The sequence below is a fragment of the Montipora capricornis genome, chromosome 14 (assembly GCF_036669925.1).
Source record: "Montipora capricornis isolate CH-2021 chromosome 14, ASM3666992v2, whole genome shotgun sequence".
NCBI lineage: Eukaryota > Metazoa > Cnidaria > Anthozoa > Scleractinia > Acroporidae > Montipora > Montipora capricornis.
In genome coordinates, this window is record NC_090896.1 from 44,336,005 (window position 1) to 44,358,504 (window position 22,500).

The following is a 22,500-nucleotide window of genomic DNA, read 5'->3' on the forward strand; positions in this document are numbered from 1 at the left end:
TCGTTCCCTGGGAACGAAGTTGGTGCGTAACAAATGCAAAGATTCATGCTGAGAGGATATGGAGGAATTTAGCACATCTGCAAATGGTTACTATGTTCAAGTGTTGTGAGCAATGGGCACCGTCTCAGCCCCAGCCTTGTTGAAAGCGACCTTCATTTTCTGTACTGAGCTCGCGCGTTACGTTTAAGAACGAAAATGTTCGAAATGAGCGTGCTCAGAAGTGAGATCTCGTACTCTCAGTCGTCCTCGAACTCCAATCTGAAGGGCGCTGAAAACCCTTGGGGAACGCTAACCGAGCGCGAAGCGCGAGAGGCAGGGAAAAACTGAAGGCGCCCGCATGGCCGAAAACGAGGAAACAATGTTACGGAAGCAAATGTTTCTCCGTTTGCGGCCCTAGGAAACATTTCTTGCGGGAGCAAAATTTGCTTCCCGGGAAGCAAAAATTGTTTGTGAATTTGCTCAGCAACATCTTGTTTCCTCAGCAAATGTTTCCTCGTTTGCGCGCCGAGGAAACATTTCGGGAAACAAGGTTTCCCCGTTTGCGGGCGCGTTTCTTTTTTTCTTCCCCTCGTCTCACGCTCCGCGATCGCCGCTCGCGCTTCGCGCTCGGCTAAATTAGCCAATATTAAAAATACCATAATACCCTTTTTGTCCCTCCAAACTTTAGCTAAAGCATTGTTTCCAGTTTCTCTTGGGACCATTATGAGTCCCAAAAGAAAATAAAAACAATGCTTATGCTAAATTTTGGAGGGACAAACAAAGAGTATTACGGTATTTTTGATGTTGGCTGACAAGCACCTGTTATGCAGTCTATTCGAAGAGAGTAGAGCAGGAAGTCTTATCTACTGGACTACTGTAATCGGTGCTCGCTGCTGTTGTGCGACCTTGCTTACACCTTCTGCATTTTGCACTCAAGTTTGCCAAAGACGAGAATAAAGACAAGGCAAATAAAAACTTACTTTTCTCAACCTTTATTCACAACAATTAACCATGACTGCAGCAAAGAAAATGTTGGATTCTTCTCCCACTGTTAAGTTTTTACGCTCAGAGCCCTAGACTGTCTCTCGACAGTGTTCAGCATATAATACGGGGGCGAAACTCGGTATAACAAAACATGCTCTCTGTAATCTGTAAACACACACAAAAAACACGTCTCCGGCAAACTTTTCGTAAGATAATTTCAAAATCAGCAAAAAATGTAAGATAAAATTTCAAAATTATACTCGACAATGAGAAGTTCCTCTTGCAAAAGCTCCACACGTTTGCTTCACACTATTGTGGATGAAAGAAGAGGCACCTTCGTTGTCCGAAATCTAGCGAAAATTTTGCAAGGTTAAAATTAAGCTTATAAAATCTCAAATACTCTTTGCTAGCTTTTCGTCTTCAAAGTCATGAGAAAGCTGCATATATGTACATAAATTAAATAATTGTTTGAATTAAAATGCGACACGCTCAAACAAAAAATGATGGAGTATCATCTGACGCGAGATCGGGTACCGTTTGGTCAGCAAGTTTTTGATCTATTTTACACGGGCTGGTGATATGAAAACTTGAGACAAACCAGGGATGCTCGAGAATTTCTCGCGCGGAGAGTCTTTCCGTCGGTTCACGTCGCATCATTGAGCGAATGAGGCACTTCGCTTTGGAAGAAATAGTGTCTGGTATCGTAAAATGGCCGCGCCTTATCTTGGTGAAAAGAACACTGGGCTCCGTATCGTGAAACGGGTATCGACCCACTAGCATGGTGTACAGCATGACACCAAGGCTCCAAACGTCCGCCGCTTTGCCGGAATACCCACCACTGGCTTGCAAGATCTCCGGGCTAACATACGCAGGGCAGCCGTGTTTGTCTTCAAGCGTATCATCTGGACCGTCGAGAAGGAAAGCGTCTTCCAAGCCTTCGAGTTTAACACTTGTTCTGAAATTTAAGAAATGATGGTTAAAAGACGGGTAAAGGACAGTCGGTTACCAAGTATTTCTAAAACTTGTTTCTACGAGATTGAAGTCAAAGAAATACTTTACATTACGCTGCTGACCTATCAAATGTCTCGAATTACTAGAAATCAGGCGCAAAAACAACATAAGCCACACTAAAAGGGCTGTAATTCGGAAACCCAATCGCCTTTTATGTCCTAAAATCTTTCAAGTATATTCCGCCGCCTTTCTTAACTGGTAACAACCCCAGAAGCAAAAATCTGAGGATATGTGGGGACACAAGCACATGACCGTGGAAAAAATGCTATCCGCTTACTTATTTTTACATGAGCTCGGATTCCTTTGTTCTTTTCGGGGGGAATATATTACATAACCCCCAAATCAACTGTCTGAAAGCCGGGCGCGGCTTTGATTGTTTGACGGAAGAGCGGGGCTAATGCACAGCTAATTTAAATGCGAGGGGATTGTGTGTTAGTGTGCAAGGGGGATAAGTGAATTTTCCCCCTTCCATATTAATACATAATCCCCTCGCATTTAAATTAGCTTTTCATGAAGAACAAATTTACAAATGTTTTTTTGGAAATATTAAATACGACGAGGCAATTTCTAATATTGAACTGAGCAGTGTTTTCTTTTGGGGCACGTTCGCGGATTTTCTTAGTCGGTGGTTCATCGCTTTCCACTGAGGCCCCCGAAAAATCGGTTACAGAAGTGATCCCTCGGCCGGAATCTTCTTTATCTGTAAAAAGGTCGGTCAAAAGATCCTCGGTGCGTAAATTGAAATTGTCAACTGCTTTCTCGTTGTCTGCACTCGCAAATAAAGATTCAAAGTTGTTTCCCGAAAGCTCAATTGAGGTGCTGCCACTAAAACTACTTTGAGTAATAAACAGTTCTGACTCTGAATCACTCAACATGGCTAGCCTGTTCCTAGCATTCACTAAGAACAAGACGAACAACTAATTCGAAATGCGACTTTAAAAAACTAAACCTAATTAAAAAGCCGAGAAACTTGTGAATCCCACCAGTGCCAGCATGGAGTGTTGAAAAACAAAATAAACATGAACAATAGAGGCATTTTTCTTCAGTGTATTTTGCACCCTTGAGGAATCCTCGCCAATGTAAAAATAAGCCGTTCATCTGCCTTCAGCTTGTGGTTATGTGATTTATTCCCCTTGTGCGTTTCCCTCGGGCTGCGCCCTCGGGTAACGCACGAGGGGAATAAATAACATAACCTCTCGCTTCAGGCCGAGCCTCTTACTTAAATGAAATTTAGAAATATCATCGCTGTTCGAATCGCATTAAGTCTGAGAATTTTAATGCTAGCAGTTGCTTATCTAAATGCGATAATCTTCCTCTCTTTCATTATTTTCATGTTCATTTCGTTGCCCAAATACACTGAATTTGATATATTCTTTTAAAAAAAACCATGTTTACTTCATTCCCAAGGAATTACTTGCTAGAAACTTTCTCCACACTTAACACGAAGAACGGTTTGGAGGTTTGGACTTATCCAAAAGTTTTCTTGAACGCCGGAAGCGAAGTTGTATTCACATCAAGCTTTCGCTGAGAGATTCACGTCACGTTTCCAGCGAAAAGGCCAACTGAAACTTGGGTTATATCAGCTCATTTCTTGCCTCAGGTATCGAGAAACTAATCAAGGTGCGAGGCAGGCTAGAATAAGGCAATCTTCACGCATTTGTGACAACGATAAGTAGCCTGCCATTTCCAGTTCACAAAAAACGCGATACAAAATCTGTCTATAGTCGTTGCCACTTCCCACGCGCGGAAACGAAGGGGCGCAGAAGAAAACATAAATATCACCTCGCGCCTAAGAAAGAAATTTCCGGTTAGTTTAGAGAAGAAAGTTTGGCCGAAGTGTCCACGAAATGACTTATTAGCTGCGATGGAGGCAGAGAAGGCCGAAGAGACAAAAAATTACCATTGTGTCATATCGTTGTCGACAATTCCTCAAATTCTACCTTTGTGATGCTTTCATAGGACGGCAAAACAATTTATGAAAAAAAGATTTCCAACGACTGGTTTAGAGGCATTCTCGTCTCCACATGTAAGTTCCTTAGTGCGAGCTTTATTGAATTGCGATGACATCTAGCTTTTAACGAGTGGATAAGGCGCGCTGCACTTGCACAGGCATGCATTTTAAAACGGAAAATGCGAGATTCGCTGCGGAAGGCATTTCAATGTATTTCTTCACCGTCTTCAGCAAAACAGCGTAAAAATGGACGTTTTGAAGAAAACGCGGGCATACAACGGTCAATCTATCATCCTCATTATTTACTTCAACTGCGTTTCCACCAAATCAGTTGAGGTCAACTGGATGGTGTCGTTGTCTGCTATTTAAATCTCTCCTGCGTGGGCAAGATAAACCTACGAAACGGGAGCTTGTCTTTGAGCGTTCAATTTAAGGCGTCTCGAAAGTTCGATTGGGCAATTAAAGCTAAAAGCATAGAGACAACAAGGGGAGGGAATAAAACAAAGAAAGAGTCGAGCACGACAGTGGGCCACGGCGACCCACGTGCATACGTCGGTCCTGTTGGAGAACTAAACCCACCCGAAACTAAGGAAGGTCGAGATGATCTTTTGAAGAAACCGAACGTATTTTCACATTTCTCTGCCACACTTCTGGTTCTATTTAACTTCTCTTCGTTACCACTGTGACTGGTTCGCGGTTTTTCGACGGACCCTGAGAAACAAAAAGCGCAAAAAGGGCGACACAAAGGCCGAAACCGGAACGTACCGTAACAAATGGGAACATATGGAGGCCAGTCGTTCATTAAGGATTATTGATTGGCATTCGTGAAATTCAACGAGCACTTTTACGTGAAACACATCCGAAAAGTGCTGCTCAGTTTGTTACTTTATGGACATGCCTTGGGTACGGCCACATGTTTCGCCGTAAAAGCACGTGCAATGTTCGTTTCAGTTTCAAATGAATGGCATTCAGTGTTGCTTAAGAAAATGCGACCACTTTTAACTGTTCAAAGCTGTCAACAATAACACAACCTAACAATTTCGGTGTAAAAGATCCATCTCAATTTCATTGTCCACTAAAGGCCATAATGTCCTTACACTGAGTACATGTAGAAAACAAAGCCATTTTCATATTTGTTTTCATCGCTTTTACAGCCTCAAAAAACTGCGAGTTGGTCATGTTTATGGAAAAGCTCAGTAAGTGAAGCAAAGTCAATGGAAAAAATGAATTTGAATATCTAGCCAAATGGATTCCTTGGGCAGGGATTTGAGCCTAAGACAACGTTTGTTTTTGTTGTCTTTCAATCCTGGATGAAAATTTCAGATCAAATTTTAACATCTGCTCCACATGTTGAACCAGGTTTAGGTTATCTTGACAAACGTTTATTACTCCGCTCGATACGGAAGAATAAACAAATCTCGTACATTACAATTTAGCTACGCAAAAACGAAGATAAAAATGGGAAATTACTTCAAGCTACTCGAAGAAACCTAATGTTACATGTACATCTAGCAAACACCGACTAAAGTGGAATCAATTGAAAAAAGAATGGACGCTTTCAGTTTGAAAGCATAATTTTCGGCTTTGTTTTCCAGCTATACGGAAATTTGAAGCTTTTTGGAACAGCTGTATTTCAAATCCACTTTCCTGTTATCATTTTCCGGCCATTGGACAGAGTTAAATGAGGCCAATTATCACAAAAGTCAACAGAAAAAATCTCAAAGAAACGGAAGAAATAAAAAAAAAAAAATTAAAAATGTAACAGCTCGGATAAATCAAAGTGACAGTTTTTGTAGGTAAAACAGCCTCAAGTTCTCCAGGACATACATTCTACACTGTAAATCAAAATCAATATTCTCAAATTGCCCGTTTTAGAAAGCATTTGATTTAGCAATGGGCAAATCTTTACTCCTTCTAATGAAGTATTTACCATACAAAACAGAATTAAACATTTTGAATGTTGAAGGGTAAGTATCTTCCAACGTGCCCACTTTTGCCGAAATTTGCGCTTTGCGACTTGTCAATTCCCTTCTCGGCTACAATTCAAAGAAATAAAACGGGATCGATGATCTTTTGAAAACTCTGAGACAAAGTGCAATAAACCGGACACGCCATACGTTTTGAAGATAAAAGAGTGCGATTTCATTGTTTGCTACAAGAAATGCGCTGTTCTCCAAATTAACGGCCAAGCACAATGAAGCCGTGGAGAATCCACGTGGCTACACCGGCTTGACAAACTTGCAACGTTTTGCCACGTGGGACATGACTTCATCTAGCAAAGACTCAAACCTACCACACATCGTCCCATCGAAAACTGAAATTGGCCTGTTGATTTTGACACATTCCTTGTGAACTCAAATGAAATTAATTGCATTTCCTTCTCAGGATAAGCCCATATGTTTCGGTAAGCTACTAAAATGAAGATTAAAATTTCGCGCCAAAGACATAGGCCATTTCCGGGAACGGACAAGAAAAGATTGCGGGGGGATTCATTGATGAGTAAATTTTTATCAAATATCGGAAGGGGCAAGAACGGTTATTTTAGATTTAACCCACAAAAAAACCACAGAAAACACGGAGCGTCAGCACATAAGACAAAAACTCAAATGAAGAACAATATTAGCATGGCAGAGAGAACGGCCTACACAAAATTATCATAATTTCCACGTTGCCTCCCTGCTTTCGATTTCAGTTTTCGACAGTTTTCCCAAATTGATGCCTTTTTCTTCTATTATTTCTTGCTTAAGTTATGGACTCTGGAACACAGAGGATTTTGAACATTCCTTCTGCAGGTGCCTACTGAACGATTGAACCGGAAATCAACTAAAACACGAGAACAAGGTTTTGTTATTGTCATGACAAAAAATTCAAGCGAGCTTTCAGCTCAATTTGTCACGGTCATGTTTAACTTCATCCCCTGAGGAAGACGAAGTTGTCTTCATAGGCCGGGAAAGAACAAAATCTAAAATTTAGGCGTCCGTAGCTAAGAGATTCCCCACCAAAACAAATGTGTGACTACCCGTTCACAAGCCACGCTACGAAACTCACACAATTTACGCCACGAGGAGACAACTGAACAATACTGAATAGATTTAGCTAAAACCGCATGGAAATAACACAAGGAACTGTGCGATATACATATATAAATGTCTGAATTTGTAGTATGTTGCAGAAAGAAAAACATGCTTACCTCTCCGAGTTTTGAAACACAAATTTCCTCAGTTTGAGATCGCGTAAGACAACACCCGATTCGTGACAATGTGCAACAGAAGTGACGATCTGATAAAACAGTTTGCTCGCTTCCTCCTCTTTTAATCTACGCTTCGTTCGAACGTACGAATGTAAATCCCCAAAGGATCTTTCAAAACATACATAGGCGTATGAGTCACTGACCAAGATTTCAATAATCTTATTGATACCATCGTGAGGTGGCAGATGAAACATAGGAGCAAGAGTTTCCCGAAATTTGTTCACGTCTATTATCTTGCAAGCAAGTTCTGTTCTCGCCTCGGTATCTACCGCTTTGTAAAGTGAACTTCCACCCGGTCTTTCCAATAAAAGGTATTTTCCAACCTTGCATATTTGTGGTAAATCATTTGTTCGCTTCGTTGCTTGATGCGTTATAGTCAAGTTTGGTAATGGCGTAGATTCAATATTTGTTTTGGATGCATTGCGCTGATAAGGATGGTAACGAATCGACGAAGAGTTCATTGAAACCAACGAAATTTCGTTATAGACGAAATTGCTTCCTCGTACAATGAACCAAGAGATATCGAGGCAACCAAACCAGCAAAATACGTCCGTGAAAGTGTTAACGTGTATTCCGTTTCTGCCAAGTAAGATCTATGACGTTGCACTAAAGTGGCGATGCGATGGCGTAAGTCAGCTGACAAAGCGAGAAAAATTTCGAAAGAAATCCCTTCGTATCGCTCCAATTCTACCGTCAAAGAACGATTCAGTCACGGGAAGGCCCCACTGGCCTTCCTCTTAACAAGCAAGGCAGAAGACGAGTGCCATTATGGTGCAATACTCAACTAAATTTGACGGTTTCGCTTCACACGAAGATTTAGATATGGAGACACATCGATCCTATCTGACGCAATGAAAGGTTCAGTGTTGTCGGGGTCCGCGCAGACCCACCTGTCCATATTTGGAAATATTTCGTCACCAGTCAGGTCATCTGATGTAATACGGGGTATCTGATTGGTTGAAATTTACAGCGCTTCTGTTTGATTAGAAACGACAGTCTTCCGGTCCATTCACTCGCTTCCTTCAAAAATTTGCATATTCGTGCGGCAACGCATTTTATACAAAACACATCAGGTGGTCAATAAATTGTATGATTAACCTGAAAAAGGCGAGCCGAAAAAAGAATCTTACGAACGATTCTTAAGGAGGACTTAGTAACACATTTATTATGTTAATATTTTTACGCATCATCTGATTCACTCCTGTATGACTCAGCCAGTCACAGGATTCGTGCGTGAGCAAAGAAAATTTTTGTCATGACGAGTCACATCTTCGACGTGTTTAGGTCGGAAGTCACAGAACAATATAGCAAAATGAATAATCAGAATAAAGAGCCCACAGGATTTCACAAGTTAGACTTTTAATCCTCGTTTTCTTAAAATGAAAATCCTTTCGCATTTAAACCTTTCATCATCTCAAAAGCGACCATGTCAGCAAATCGTGACCAAAAGTTATGCAATATCTTTGTCGATTTTCTAGATTTTTCTCCCGAAAAAAGCAATAAAAACGAAAGGCGTTTACACAAACATAGTTTTTGAAATCTTCATTTCAATGATTAACAGCTGTTGGCTTCCCTTTTACTTGATATTATCGAGTATTGTTAAAGATCGTCCGTTGCATTCATAGACTGGTAGTTTCGATTGTGAACTCCCCGTGTTGCCAAGGCAACTGTCACAAATATGCGCAATGTCTACCTCATTCGGTTTGCTCTCACACGTACCCGAAGGAATTTATTTATCTTTTAACTTTTTCAGCTTCCAAGCGATATTGAAATTGTGGATATCACTTTGCTTTATGAGCCAAAAAGGACGACTTGCTGATTGCAAAGTGGCTCGAGGACTTCGGTTCTCGAAACCTCACGAGATATATCAGTTTAATTTTTAACAAAGCGAATCTGCATAGTCGACTGTTCTTGCTTTTGGCTGCCTTTTCCGTGAAAAGCGACGGAATACTTTTTCTTCAAACTCTTCTATCAGTGGCTTACTATTGAAACAACTGTCCGAAAGGCACCATGATGTTCTCACGAAATAGAACTGAACGATTTTTTTTTTAAATTGAAAGTTAAAAAAACAGCAGATAGATCTAAAAAGAAGCTTTATTGTAGAACTCTCAGTTCCGATGAGCTTAATTAACATCGGTGCTGGCCGGGCTTTGCTGTTCGTGTGGTGTGGGTGTTACTGAAACACGAAAACGACGGAAATGCAATGTTATTGAGTCATCAAATGGAGGTGGCGTGGTACAATGATTAACGCTGATTTCCGTGGCGATTTTTATTTATTTATTTACTGATTGAGTATGAATACATACATGGTAAAATTAACAATAGGACATAGGTCCCCTTCGAGGTTAACCACCAGGATACACCACAGAAGACAGACCACCACACCGGGAACTACACTGACGCCCTATACTCTTTACGACAAGTGTGCGGGTTCTTTTACGTCCCACAGGATTGTGAACATCGAAGGGTTGTGAGACGGGACCTCCGGCTTATCGTCCTTATCCGAGAAGAATAGAGAATCTAACCATTTGCAGATGTAATTACAAAGGCAGAACTTTCTCCTCAGTTGTTCAAAGACCCTGAGTGTTGGTCCGGCCGGAGTTGAACTCACGACCTCCCGCGTAACAGCCCGGTGCTCAACCAACTGAGCCACCGATGCGCGGTTTCACTAGAAGCAAGCCAAGCACAAGAAATAAGCGGCAGACGATAATAATAATAATAATAATAATAATAATAATAATAATAGTAATAATAATAATAATAATAAAGACCTAATCTTGCTCAGCTTTTGCATAGTTTCAATGAACAAGATATCATTTTTATTGTCATTAATCAATAATGTGTCATTTATTATCCAAATACTTTGATGATATACGCGCACCTATTCACAACGCTAACATAATAGCTCCAATTCACTGAACTGAATTCACCTTCGACAGGTAGCGAGGGACGGAAATTTCGGCCACTGGACCATATGTGACAGATCCATATTCTTCGTCAAAAATGTTTTCTCGTCCGAGTGATAGTAAGCCGGTTTGTCCAATATTTGATACACTGTGTAGTCATTTTGTCATCATCATCATCATCATCATCATTATCATTATTATTATTATTATTATTATTATTATTATTATTATTATTATTATTATTATTATGATCATTATGTTTGATGTCTTACATCTCAGAGCTACTTCAGCTACTGCGTATTGTGAAAGCGCGGAAATAAAACAGCCTGCTGTCAGAGGTCTACAGGATCTTCATCCATGGTGCTCAACATCAAGCACAAGTCTCAAAATTCTCGCTGTCCCCAAATTGATAAGATTGCTTTCTGACCATGTTCTATCCTCATATCAATTCCAATATCTTCAATGAACTTCTCTAATCCGGTTGTTATCCGATGCCCCTACAACTAATGGAATGGCTGTACGTTGCCTTCTTCATCGCCCACTTTCGCCGCGCTATTTCATCTTTCAGGGGATTGTACTTCTCAACCTTTCCAAGTTCTTTATCCCTTACAAAAATTTGGTTTATCAACGGAGTTGATAATGTAAATTGGCCACCGTACAGAGATTCTAAAAGCTGACGTTTCGAGCGTTAGCTTTTAGAATCTCTGTACGGTGGCCAATTTACATTATCAACTCTGTTGATAAACCAAATTTTTGTATACTACTTCCCCACCGACGCAGCACCACAGTTTCTTTACAAACTACCCCCTTCATTCTTTATCCCTTACTCGACGTGCTTCCCCGGGCTTGGCTACATCTATGAGGGTTGTCTCTCTATTCGTTTTGTCAACGACTGCAATGTCTGGCCTAGGAGCACTAATTAATCATCAAATAGTTTCAAATCACACATCAGAATTCCGTACAATCCCACAAGATACCGGTATTATATTCATTTTTCTCCATGACACCTTCTTCTTTGTGTTTGTACCATTTCGAGGTCCTTTCAGAAAAGAAACCTTACTACTAACATACCTTCTGTTTACCCTAGTTTTAGAATGTGAAATAACCAATAAGAGACAATATTTATTAGATTCACCCAAGGCTTTCTTTTTTAACGAGGATGATAAAATCAAGTGACACCAAGAGTCCACATAGTGATACCTTTAAATCAATCCAACCAAGAAAGAGATTTTAAAACGTTAATTTCTATAAACTTTCATGAGGAAAGAAAGGAAAGGAACTTTATTTAGGTGTCGAGACGTTCTAGCGCTGAAGCACTAATTGGGGACACTGTAAATTGAAATTAACAATTAACACAAATCAAGTCAAATGTTGGTTTTTGAGGAGGGGAGAAACCGGAGTATCCGGAGAAAACCTCTCGGTGCAGAGTAGAGAACCAACAAACTCAACCCACATATGACGCCGAGGCTGGGAATAGAACCTGGGCCACATTGGTGAGAGATGAGTGCTCTCACCACTGCGCCATTATCGTCGACATTGCCTGTGGACTTCACGCGACGACGATTTTCACGCCACAAGAAATAAATATTCGCGTGAATATTATTATTCCAACTCGTATACTGCCATACAGAAGTGACTTGTTTCAGCACGAAAGGGAAGAAATCATCGTCGAGCATTCACGTCATCCAAGGAACGCTCAATTTGGTAATTTCACGTCATTGTTTGGCAGAGGACGTCAAAGAAATGTGCCAAACTGAGAAACAAACTGCAGAGGTGCGTTGCGGTTCTCGTAGACTTCCTCGTTGTTCAAGAAGAGAAAGACCTCATTTTAAAATAATAAGCAATTGTTCTAAGTTGTTTTCGAATCTAAAAATTTGCATATGCTGTCTATAATTTAAATTGGCATGGAGGGGAGTACAGTAGTAATGTAGAGAGAGAATTAACTAAAAGTTCGTTCCCTTTAACCAGGGGACTTCAAAACGTGGTCACTTCAGCTTCAAATCGCTCGTGGCCTTGGTTTCACTGGCGACGCAGCCATAAGAACAAGCAATGGTTACGACACTAATCAACAACTAGTTATATGCAACTATCGATGTTGAAGGTGTACTGACGAATCATACATTAGTTTCTTGGCAACGCGCTAGAGGACAACAAGCAACTTATCCATCAACTAGTTAACACGTTTTTGTGTGTTGCTATATTGCATATGCTTCTTGCTCCCCCATGGAAAACCAGACTTAGCTTAGCATTTCAGCTACCGACTACACAGCAGTAAATATAGACCGATAGGTTTATTTTGGCTAACTTAAGGCCTCGGCGAACAAAGAACCACTTAACTGTTACAAATTATGCATACATACATTTCACACTCCATAGAAAAAAAAAAGAATTTCAAATGCAAACTAGCGACACTAAAAAAACAAAATACCCCAGTGGGAAAAAAATGAAAGCGTATCCCCCGGCCCCGAACGCCAATAACCCCCGGAATTCAGGGCTATCTATCTATTTACAGACTAAAACATAAATTCAAACTTCGGAAGTCTAAAAGTGGTTGATGCAGGCCTAGATTGGCTAGCTAAGCACGTGACAAACTCAACTTTTATACACGTCACATTACCCATCATGCACGTTTTTCATCCCAGGCCCTCCGGCCTCCTACTTCGTGCCGTTGAAACAGTTGTTCGTCGGCTCTGTGATACAATGTACTTCGCTAGTGAAATATCGCTCCTTAATTATAATTAGAAGCCTGTGCTGGATTAATTAAATGCCAGGAGCCCATCAAAGGCTCCTGATTCCTATACTTCAAGTTAAGTGATTGTTGCTTTTGTTCTCGTTGCCGTAAGTTGTCGACGGCTCGAGGAACTATCGCTAGCGAGGTATCGCTTCCTACCTAATTAGACTCAATCGTGAAACAATCGTGATTTGTGAGCCGTAGCATAAAATCGAAGCATTGGTGAAAATACATAAGAAAAATTTATACATAATGATTCCCAAGTTGAGATTGAAAAATGTTTAGCAAATTTCCGTCAAATTTTCAGGACTCTTGTTCGTTGTACTTCTTGGCGCGATTTTGATTTTCCTTAATGACAAGTCCCTGGATTCATTAACTTTGGAGCTTCTTTTAAACGTTCTTGTTTTTCCGTCTGTGAATATTAATGGGGCAAGGACACGGAGTCTGCGTTTCAGCCTTTCTCTGATCTATAAAAAATAATACAGGAACTGAAATTACTAAGCTAATAATATACATGACAAAATTGCTCAGTTCTGATTGATTAAGAGTAAGAAGTTTTGACGTAACACAAAGCAGAAAATAAGTAATTCAGTGCAAAAAGAGGTCACAACCCAAGCATTCTGATTGGTCAATGATAAAAAAAAAGTCACAGATAGCCAATCGTGTGCGAGCCCCTGGATGGCGCAATTTTCACGTGATTGCGTGATAGGCGTGCATTGCTTCTGCTTGATTATGACACTGTCATCTTAACATTTTTCATGAATACTATTAGTGCGTGATCACATTATTTTTCTCTTGCAAATTTAGAATAAATAACCACTAGTACTGGTAACTTCTTTCAAAGATTACAAATATGCCACTTCCGAGTTCATGTCTACCTCCTCTTCAAAGCGAGGCTAAGTGCCAAGTCATTGTGACGGTAATTAGTTCTACTCTACATTGATATGAATGAAAACTAATTTTCCCAAGAAAATCTTCGCACTTAGCCTCGCTTTGAAAGGGGAGAAAGCCATGAACTCGGTAATGGCCTATTGCACAAGACCGAATTTTGTCTGTCTTTCCAAAAAAAATTACCGATGCCTATTTGTTCCAAATTGCGCTCGAAATCATGTGATTATCCATGCAAAACCGCCAGAAAAGTAACATTTACATGGAGTTGATAAAGATATTTCCACTGCCACTATCTTTGTTAGCCACATGGATTTTTCGAAATTATAAACTGGGATTTTCACTGAATGGAAGACGCAAGATTTCAAAATCCTCGAGTCAATAACTTAAAAGGCACAAATAGTTGCTCTGCGCGTCCTGCCTCTCAAGATTATATAGCCGATTGAAATGGCCCTATTAGAATTAGCCTGCAATACGTATACATGCAGGCGTATACACCTTATATTTATTCCAAAATGGCCGTCATTTTAGTATTCTTTTGTTTCCTTGAAAACTGGCCCTTTTAGTCTCGCTTTCAAACGTAAAATTCAACCTTGAACGAGGCCAAAAGGGCCAACAAACAAAAAAATACTAAAATGGAGCCATTTTGCAATAAGTTGTATTTAGAGGTAAAGACTTGTTTCCATATCTTAAAGTGCCCTTGGACGTGAGCTGCCTGGGAATGAAATTAAATCACTGGAATCGGTCAGTGTAAAATGCCAACCCATTAACGATTATCGTTAATTCTTAATTTGCTCTGAATTTACTATTATCGTTAATTTCGAACGCTGAAAGCTTGATATGGATTATGGGAAATGGTCAGATAGTTTTTAAAAGACGGCCCAAGTGCATGGACGTAGGACTCGAACCTGGGAATGCTCATTATTAACCCGTCACCGAAAACTTGGCCACCACACCGCCAGCTGCTCGGGGACAATATTTTAAACGCTATTTTATAATTTTGTATTATCACTCGGCAACAAACAACATTAAACAATGCAAAAAGTCGGTTTCCAAACTTCACGACAAGGCTAAACATTTAAAAATCAAAGCTTAGGATTAAATTATTAATCTAGCTTAGGCGGTTAGGCCTAATAAGTTTTCAGCAGCGAGATTCTATGGGAGACTTAAATCAATGTGTTTTAGAGGGTACGGTGTCTTGATCCTCAGTGGTGAAACGGAAAGAAGCGGTTCCTATAGAGTAAAAGCCCCGGGTTCAAATCCAATCCACGGATATGATTTTTTATTTCCTTATTTTCTCTGCTACCACAAGTCCTGGGACACAGTGTCCTAAATCAACGATAACAGTAAATTCAATGCAAATTAGGAATTAACGATAATCGTTAATTTAGAGAGGAGATCATGTTGAAAATGCAGACTGAGGTTATAATGTAACTGTTGAAAAGCCCAAACCCCTTAGAAATGCTACCCTTAGGCCTAATTAGGCCTAAAACAATATTTAGGCTTAACTGTTAGCATTCCCATTCCAGTGATTTAATTTCATTCCCAGGCACCTCACGTCCAAGGGTCACTTTAAGATATGGAAACAAGTCTTTACCGTTTTTAGAAGTCACACTTTGTGGAATGTTTCACGGCCACCATCTTGAATTTCTCAAGTGGAGGAAGATTGGGGAGATGAATAAATTGCCACCAAATCGATGTGCTGGACCTCCCAACATCCATCCAACATGGCGGTTGGATAGACTGCAGGCAAAATTGAGGTAAGTCATGATCACTTTCCCCAAGACGCCTGCGCTGCAGGCTGTACTAGTATAAACAAAGCAAAAATCACCGAAACAGAATTAACATCGAATGTGCGCCCACTTTCCATTAACAAAACAAAATTTATGTTAAAATTTATACATAAGAAAAATTTATGTCGTTCAAAAAAAACAAAACAAAACAAAACACTGCACTTAAACCAGGGGCAATATACGTTACATGACCTATCCTTAATTTGAATTTCAAAAGGAAGCCATTTTCGGGCAAGAACATTTAACTAAGGTATCTGCTTAAGATCTTACTTTCATAAATTCCCTTGAGGACCCCCAAAATCCTTGGGCATTTGAAGAAATGGATCCCAGGAAATGAATGTTATGAAGCTTATCAAGCAATTAATGCTAGATGCCTACCTCAGTGTTTCGAACACAGTGAAGGAGAAAAATGAAGAAACCCTACAAACGCGATAAATAAATAAATAAATAAACAAACAAACAAACAAATAAATAAATAAATAAATAAATAAATAAATAAATGTGAACTGAATCGAAAGAATAATCACTTTATTGAAGGCAGAATGGTCCATTGATTAGGGCGCTTGCTTGCTTTGATAATCCAACAATCCCGGGTTACTTACCACAAGGGCTCTAACCCTTACACTAACCCTATTGCTAGAAACAGGTAGCAAATGCTACACAGCAATTAGGGAGTGCATCTATAATGACATTCATTTTTAAGCATAAAAGGCGCGTGCAAGAGACGATAAATGTTTTCACTGTGAATGCAGTGATGAGACATATTCCCTTTCACGTATCCTTTTAGTGTTCGAATGCCAAATACGGAATAGACGACATTTGAAAGAAAGTGTTCCCTAGAATAACATCACGTGGTCTGAAATGGAAAAAACTTCACGACAAGGCTCCAAATGAATATCGGTGAAAAAAGACCGAGACGAAGTCTAAGTCTTTATTTACCGATATTCATCGAGCCTGAGGTGAATAATTGTTTTAGTAGAACTATTACATAGGTGATTATTTGAAAAATGTGTATTTTCTTTAAAACAATTAATTTCTTCGTCTGTCACCTCGTCTGTCAACCACGATGGCTACGGCGACGAAAACGTCACTTCAAAATATGAGTTTGAGCTATTCTAAGTATTTCATGAATATTCCACCTTGATTATATTATACAATATGGGCGAAGTGTCCTATAACTGGATTAGTATGGACGGATTTGAAGTAAAGAGTGAGACTGAAAGATTCACTGTATTTTGTCCACGTTGTAGTCAAAACCTTAACTTTGGTCATTTCACGTAGTAGTTTTGACGAGTACGGGAGAAAATTGTTCAAAAATGCGTGCCTCACATGCAGCACGATCATTTTGGTTCTTTTAACCAATAATATTACTGATTTCAACTTCACTACACAGACAAATGCAATCCATTAGGTTTATTTTGGTTTCTTTTGGCCTCGCACCAGCAGCAGGCATGAACCACCTTCATGCGAAACTATAACAACAACTAACTATCTACAGGAAAGCGATTCCCTGTGACACCACCGGATACGAAAAACCGAAAAACCCCCGCGAGGGACGAAAACTGGAAACGTATTCCCCGAACCAATGCGGCGCCATGATCCTTCCGGGGTTAACAGGGTCTCTAGTTACAAAACAATAACGATTCATTAAAAGAAACAAAAGTTACACGGGCTTTTGCAGGCCTAGAATGGCTCACCACGTGATGAACTAACACTTTATAGACAACCTGATACCCATCATGCCTTGCACCAATCGTACCCAGACCCTTCTGTTCCCGTGCCGTAGAAATATCAATTTCTGTCTTATTCGCACGTTCAACCGTCAGAAATAAATTCCCTAATTGCTTGGCAACGGGAAAAAAGACAACTGAAAAAAACAGAATCCTACGCAGGATTCGAACCTACGACCTTCGTAACACCCTCCGGATGCTCTACCCATTGAACTACAAGAACACTTGGGATGCTAGGTTCTGAATTGACAATGTTTCACGCTGGTCTGCGCCTCAGATTTCATGTGCTTCTATTTAAGTTTTACGATGTAATGCGCAGGTGAGAAGGATGAAAGACATCTTAAAACTTGAAATCTGAGGCGCATGACATTTGAGAGCCCGCAGACAAGAGAGACACACTGTCCATGAAGAACCTAGATAAAAGAGCGATAGCTGCGGAAGTAGCTATTCATCCAGATTTACCTGAGTAGTATTTAAGATGGTGAAAATGTAAACGAAAGCCTTGTGCGTTGACGAAAGAAGGCCAAATAGCCACGTGACTCCAAGGAGAGGTATTAACACTACGCATGCTCGGATACCAAGCCTATAAAATGGAAAGAACAATAGATAAGAAAATTAAAAACCAAAAAAAATTGAATTCACTGCTACTGTTTGTTTTCAATGACTCGCCCGTCATTTTCAAATTCGCGAAACCCGAGTCGTGTCTCATTATATAATAAAATGATTGTGAAAAACATGTTGCATACCTTAAAAATAGTAATGTAATGTGCATGTGATTTTAATCGTATGCAACACGTTTTTCACATACAATTATTTTATTTATTTTATTTTATTTATTTATTTATTTATTTATTGATATATATTTATTTATACAGAAATTCCAGTTCAGCAAAGCTGGTTTAAATGGAGATCTGTACAAAATAATATGAATAAATATAATATATAAATGAAAGCAAAAAAATCATTCGAAGAGTTCATGAAGGTGAAAATTAACTAAGATGATTTAGATGTTTCTTTACTCTCAGTTTAAAACTAGTGAGAGACTGATCATGTCGTAACTTACGAGAAAGAGTGTTCCAGGATTTGGCGGCATTGTACTTTATTATGTAGTAATAACAGACATTGAAAATGATGAGTGAGTCGTCATTCTAACCTACTAGTCTCCATTTTTTATACCTAAAATCTCCGTTATTAGAATGTTTGTTTCTAACTTAAATTTAATTTAAAGCCTGGAGATCAGATGAATCACATATTTTGGATTTACCTCAGTTGTTCTGCATTGTTGTCTTTCACTTGCTCAATTGAAGTCATTTCCTTGATAACGCGCGCCAAAATCGCCACGTTTACCTGAAAAAGTAAAAAAGGAGAAAAAAGAGGTAATTTTGATGTTTTTCAAAGTGGGGATAATCCGGTGTAGTCTTCATCTGATCGCCATTAACGCCGAGCGGCCAAACGGCTTTAACAGGTTTACTTCAACAACCCGGCGTTTGATTTTGTTGAACGCTGTTGAACGATGTTGACCGCCGGGCTGGCAAACGTTTTCAACACATCATCAACATTTGATTGAACGAACAAACCTTCACCAGAGGCCTGGTATTCAGCCTGCAGTTGTTGCCATGGATACGGACATGGATACGTCGTTGAGAGACCGATTAGCGATTAGTGCGCACGCGCATACCGAACAACGTTGAAAGAGAAATGTTGAATGGCTGTTGAAAAAAAGTTCAATTTCAACATCGATTCAACTTCGATTGAACATGTTTCAACGCGATTGAAAGGGGATGGCAAACGGTTTCGACATATCTAACGGATGCTGAAGCCGTTTGCCCTGGCTTTTAGGGAGATTTAGCAACGCACTTTCAGCAGACGACAGATGATGAAATTAGGCTGATTTAGCAACAGAACGGGAACGTCAGTGCCGACGTCGCGCGCAGCAAACCTACCAATGAGAATTTAGAATAGAGAAGAAAAGAGTGGAGTCTATTCTATTCTGACTTCTCATTGGGGTTTTTACCGCGCGCGCCGTCGCCATTGACGTTCCCGTTCTTTTGCTAAATCAGCCTATTTGCATTTTCCCAAAAGCCAACAAACCTGTTTGATTTTAGGTCATTTCTCGCTTGTTGGCAAACTGTAGCAAGTACTTCTCAAAAGAAAAGGCAAGGGAGAATTATAGAATTTCCGTGCGTCTTTGACAAGCAGCAACGTTGAACCGCTCTAATATCATCATCATCAAAAGCTTATAACTCAGAAGTTTCGAATAGGAGGTTTTCACGTGACGTCATCGCCGCCATGTTGGTGGACGATAACAAAAGATCTCTCATTAGCTTCTTTTGTTCGTCCACCAGAAGTCGTATATTTCTCTATTGTTATTTTTGTCTCTAGAGCTTGGTTGAAAACGTCCTATTGCGATGGAATGAGGCCCATCAGTTTACGATATTGACGGTCTATTTTTAGAAATACTGCTAGATTTATGCGGGAACAAAACGGAGTAGCATTCCGTTCGGCGCACGATTTTGCATCCCTCGTGCGCCTGGCTACTTGGTAACGGACCAATCAGGAAAGTTGCGATCATTAGGCTCAATCTGATTGGCGGGACCTGTAGTCTAAATTTATATAATATCGAAAACTGATGCTAAGTGAGGTTATGGGCTTCTGCCATCACATTATCATCGTCAACGTTTTTTACCGTCTCGTTCCAGGGAAGAAATGAGGCAAAGCAGAGTTTAAAATCTTGATGAGTAAATTCTTGAAAATCGATTTTATGATAAGATTAACAATAAAAAGTTACGACGTTTCGACCTTCCGGAGGTCATTTTCATGTGCGAGTTAAAATATACAAGTAAATTAGCATAAATATGTTTGTCACAATTAAAAATAGTTTAAAAAATACCATGATCACTAAAAAGGCAGTAAAGTATGTAACATAAGGGATAAAATATTTGTAAAAAATGGAATTTCTGACGTTCAGTCAGAAATTGCTATTCTGACGGCACGATGTAGAGACTCGGGTAATGTCTAAGGATTCTGGGGATTATTTAAAGGTTTTGGTGGGAAATGTTAATCATTCTACGTCAGTCAGTCTTAGGTTCACTTGCTTTAATTTCCCCTCTTTACAAACAATTCTCTTCTACTCACAGTGTCGGACGTCTCCGAAGACGTTCAAGCCTTTATAAACCAATCGCTCGCAGATAACAATCAGCTTTTGCTAAATCAAATTACCAAACTAGTTTCTGATTCAGTGGAGAAGATTAAGCGTTTAAGTTCAGAGGCCGCCGACGAGCAGCTACGAGAAATTAAGAAACTTCGTCTAGAAGAGCATAAGTCTTTCAATCGAAAAGGCAACGAGATCCAGTATAAATTTAACCGTAAAGTTCTAGGCTCACTCGAGGAAGTGCAATCCCATCTGGAAACGAATGCTGTGGATAAAGCAAAAGAAGCTCTTGCCCAAGGTACGCGCCTTCTTGACGAGAGGCAGAAGCTAATTCTTTTGGCCGATACATCAGAGTTTGGTTGGAAAACAGTCGAAGAATACACGCAACATGAGTTAGCTGAGGATGAGTAGGACGCTAAAAAGATCCGGCACGCTGAGGAAAGAGCAGAGAAAGCGTTAAAATCTGGTGCCGCCAAAAGAAAGCCGTTTAAGACTCAGTCTTTGGTTACTCGCCCATCAACCTTTACAGCAAATTCTCGCCTTGGTCCAAAAAACTTCGGTCCTTCCACTTCTTTTACTCCGTGGGGAAATCAATCGTCAATGTTTCAGCGTCCCGCAGACTTTTCTCTCAGACCTGGAAACTGTTTTGCTTGCGGCAAGTTTGGGCATTGGAGGTCGGAGTGTCCTCAACGTGGCTCCACAGCAAAGGGTAATGACAGGTGACTAGACCAAGAGGAAGAATGTAAGTCACAATTTCCTTGTATATGTGTACCGCTCGATGCTGAACACGAGCTCTGTGTGGGTGAACAGGACAGAAAAAACTTTGATTTTCGGTCAGATGACGATCGTAATGTTTCTTCGCTTCCTTCGGTCAAGGGAAGGCTAATAAAATCCGTAAATTATTGGCGGTCCATCGGTGCCCCTCAATTCGTGTTGGATATTATCAATGACGGTTATAAAATCCCATTCGCCACCACACCACCTCCTTGTAAATTTAGAAATAATGCTTCTGCTCGCAAAGAATCTGACTTTGTCACTGAAGCTGTTTTAGGACTCCTACATGATAACCGCGTTGAAGAACTCGATGCTGCACCCGAAATAATCAATCCGTTGTCGGTTTCTGTGCAAAACACCGGGAAGAAAAGGCTGATCTTGGATTTAAGGCACATTAATCTTCATGTGTTCAAGCAAAAATTTAAGTGCGAAGGTTTGCATACCATTAAGGACATATTTTCGAGGAACTGTTTTGTCTTTTCGTTCGATTTGAAATCCGGTTACCACCATGTGGATATCTTTGTTGAGCATCGCAAGTATTTGGCATTCTCGTGGGACTTCGGTACGGGGCATGCGAGATATTTTCAGTTCACCGTCCTTCCATTCGGCCTTTCTAGCGCCCCTTTCATTTTCACAAAACTATTCAGGCCCTTGGAAACCCATTGGAGGTCGCATGGGATTCCAATAGCAAAGTTCTTCGATGACGGTATCGGAGCGGGTGGCACATCCAAAAATGCATGGGCTAATAGTGTCAAAGTCCAATCTGATCTTGCTCAGTGTGGTTTTTTGGTCAATCCCGAAAAGTCAGATTGGGAGCCCAAGACACGGTTTTCGTGGATCGGCTACACCATCGATACACAAACAGGGTTAATTCATGCCAACGAAGAGATAATTCAGAAGCTCAGTTCTGAGCTTGAACAAATATGTGCTAATTTGCAATTATCGGATCTTGTTCATGTCAGGCTGTTAGCATCTACTGCTGGCCAAATAATTTCCTTCTCAGCAAGTTGTGGCAGCGTGATCTGCACATCATCATAAATTCTCGACGCTCGTTGAATTCCAAAGTTTTCCTCAGCATTCAAGGGAAAGAGGAGCTTTTGTTCTGGAAGAACAATCTGAGAGCTTTAAACGGCGTTGTGTTTTGGGCGCCCCCGTTTATTCCTTCCAAATTAGTGTTTTCTGATGCCTCATCCACGGGTTGCGCGGCTTTTATTCAGGGCTCTGGCCTCGTGTTTCACACAAATTGGTCGCTAGAAGAGTCACAAAAGTCCTCCACCTGGAGGGAGCTTGCTACAATAAAGCTATCGCTCGAAGCATTTGAGCCTAATATTGCAGGCCACAGGTTGCGCTGG

General features: G+C 40.2%; 2 protein-coding genes across 6 annotated transcripts in view; both read right to left on the bottom strand.

The window, feature by feature from the left end:
• Positions 1–955: 955 nt before the first annotated feature.
• Positions 956–8,037, bottom strand: LOC138032600 (tribbles homolog 2-like). The gene is made up of 2 exons (XM_068880307.1): positions 7,116–8,037; positions 956–1,918 (listed from the first exon to the last, which is right to left on the bottom strand). The coding sequence occupies exons 1-2, from the start codon at positions 7,634–7,636 to the stop codon at positions 1,453–1,455; spliced, it is 987 nt and encodes a 328-aa protein (XP_068736408.1). The 5' UTR covers positions 7,637–8,037; the 3' UTR covers positions 956–1,452.
• A 4,322-nt stretch (positions 8,038–12,359) lies between these two features.
• Positions 12,360–22,500, bottom strand: part of LOC138033758 (adhesion G-protein coupled receptor D1-like) — a 105,575-nt gene continuing 95,434 nt past the window's right edge. For all 5 annotated transcript variants that reach the window (XM_068881571.1, XM_068881570.1, XM_068881569.1 and 2 more), the window contains 4 exons: positions 18,488–18,570; positions 17,686–17,806; positions 15,872–15,913; positions 12,360–13,279 (listed from right to left, as the gene is read on the bottom strand). In XM_068881571.1, coding sequence (XP_068737672.1) covers positions 13,094–13,279; positions 15,872–15,913; positions 17,686–17,806; positions 18,488–18,570 — 432 coding nt within the window. In that variant the 3' untranslated portion in view covers positions 12,360–13,093. The remainder of the gene's footprint in view (positions 13,280–15,871; positions 15,914–17,685; positions 17,807–18,487; positions 18,571–22,500) is intronic.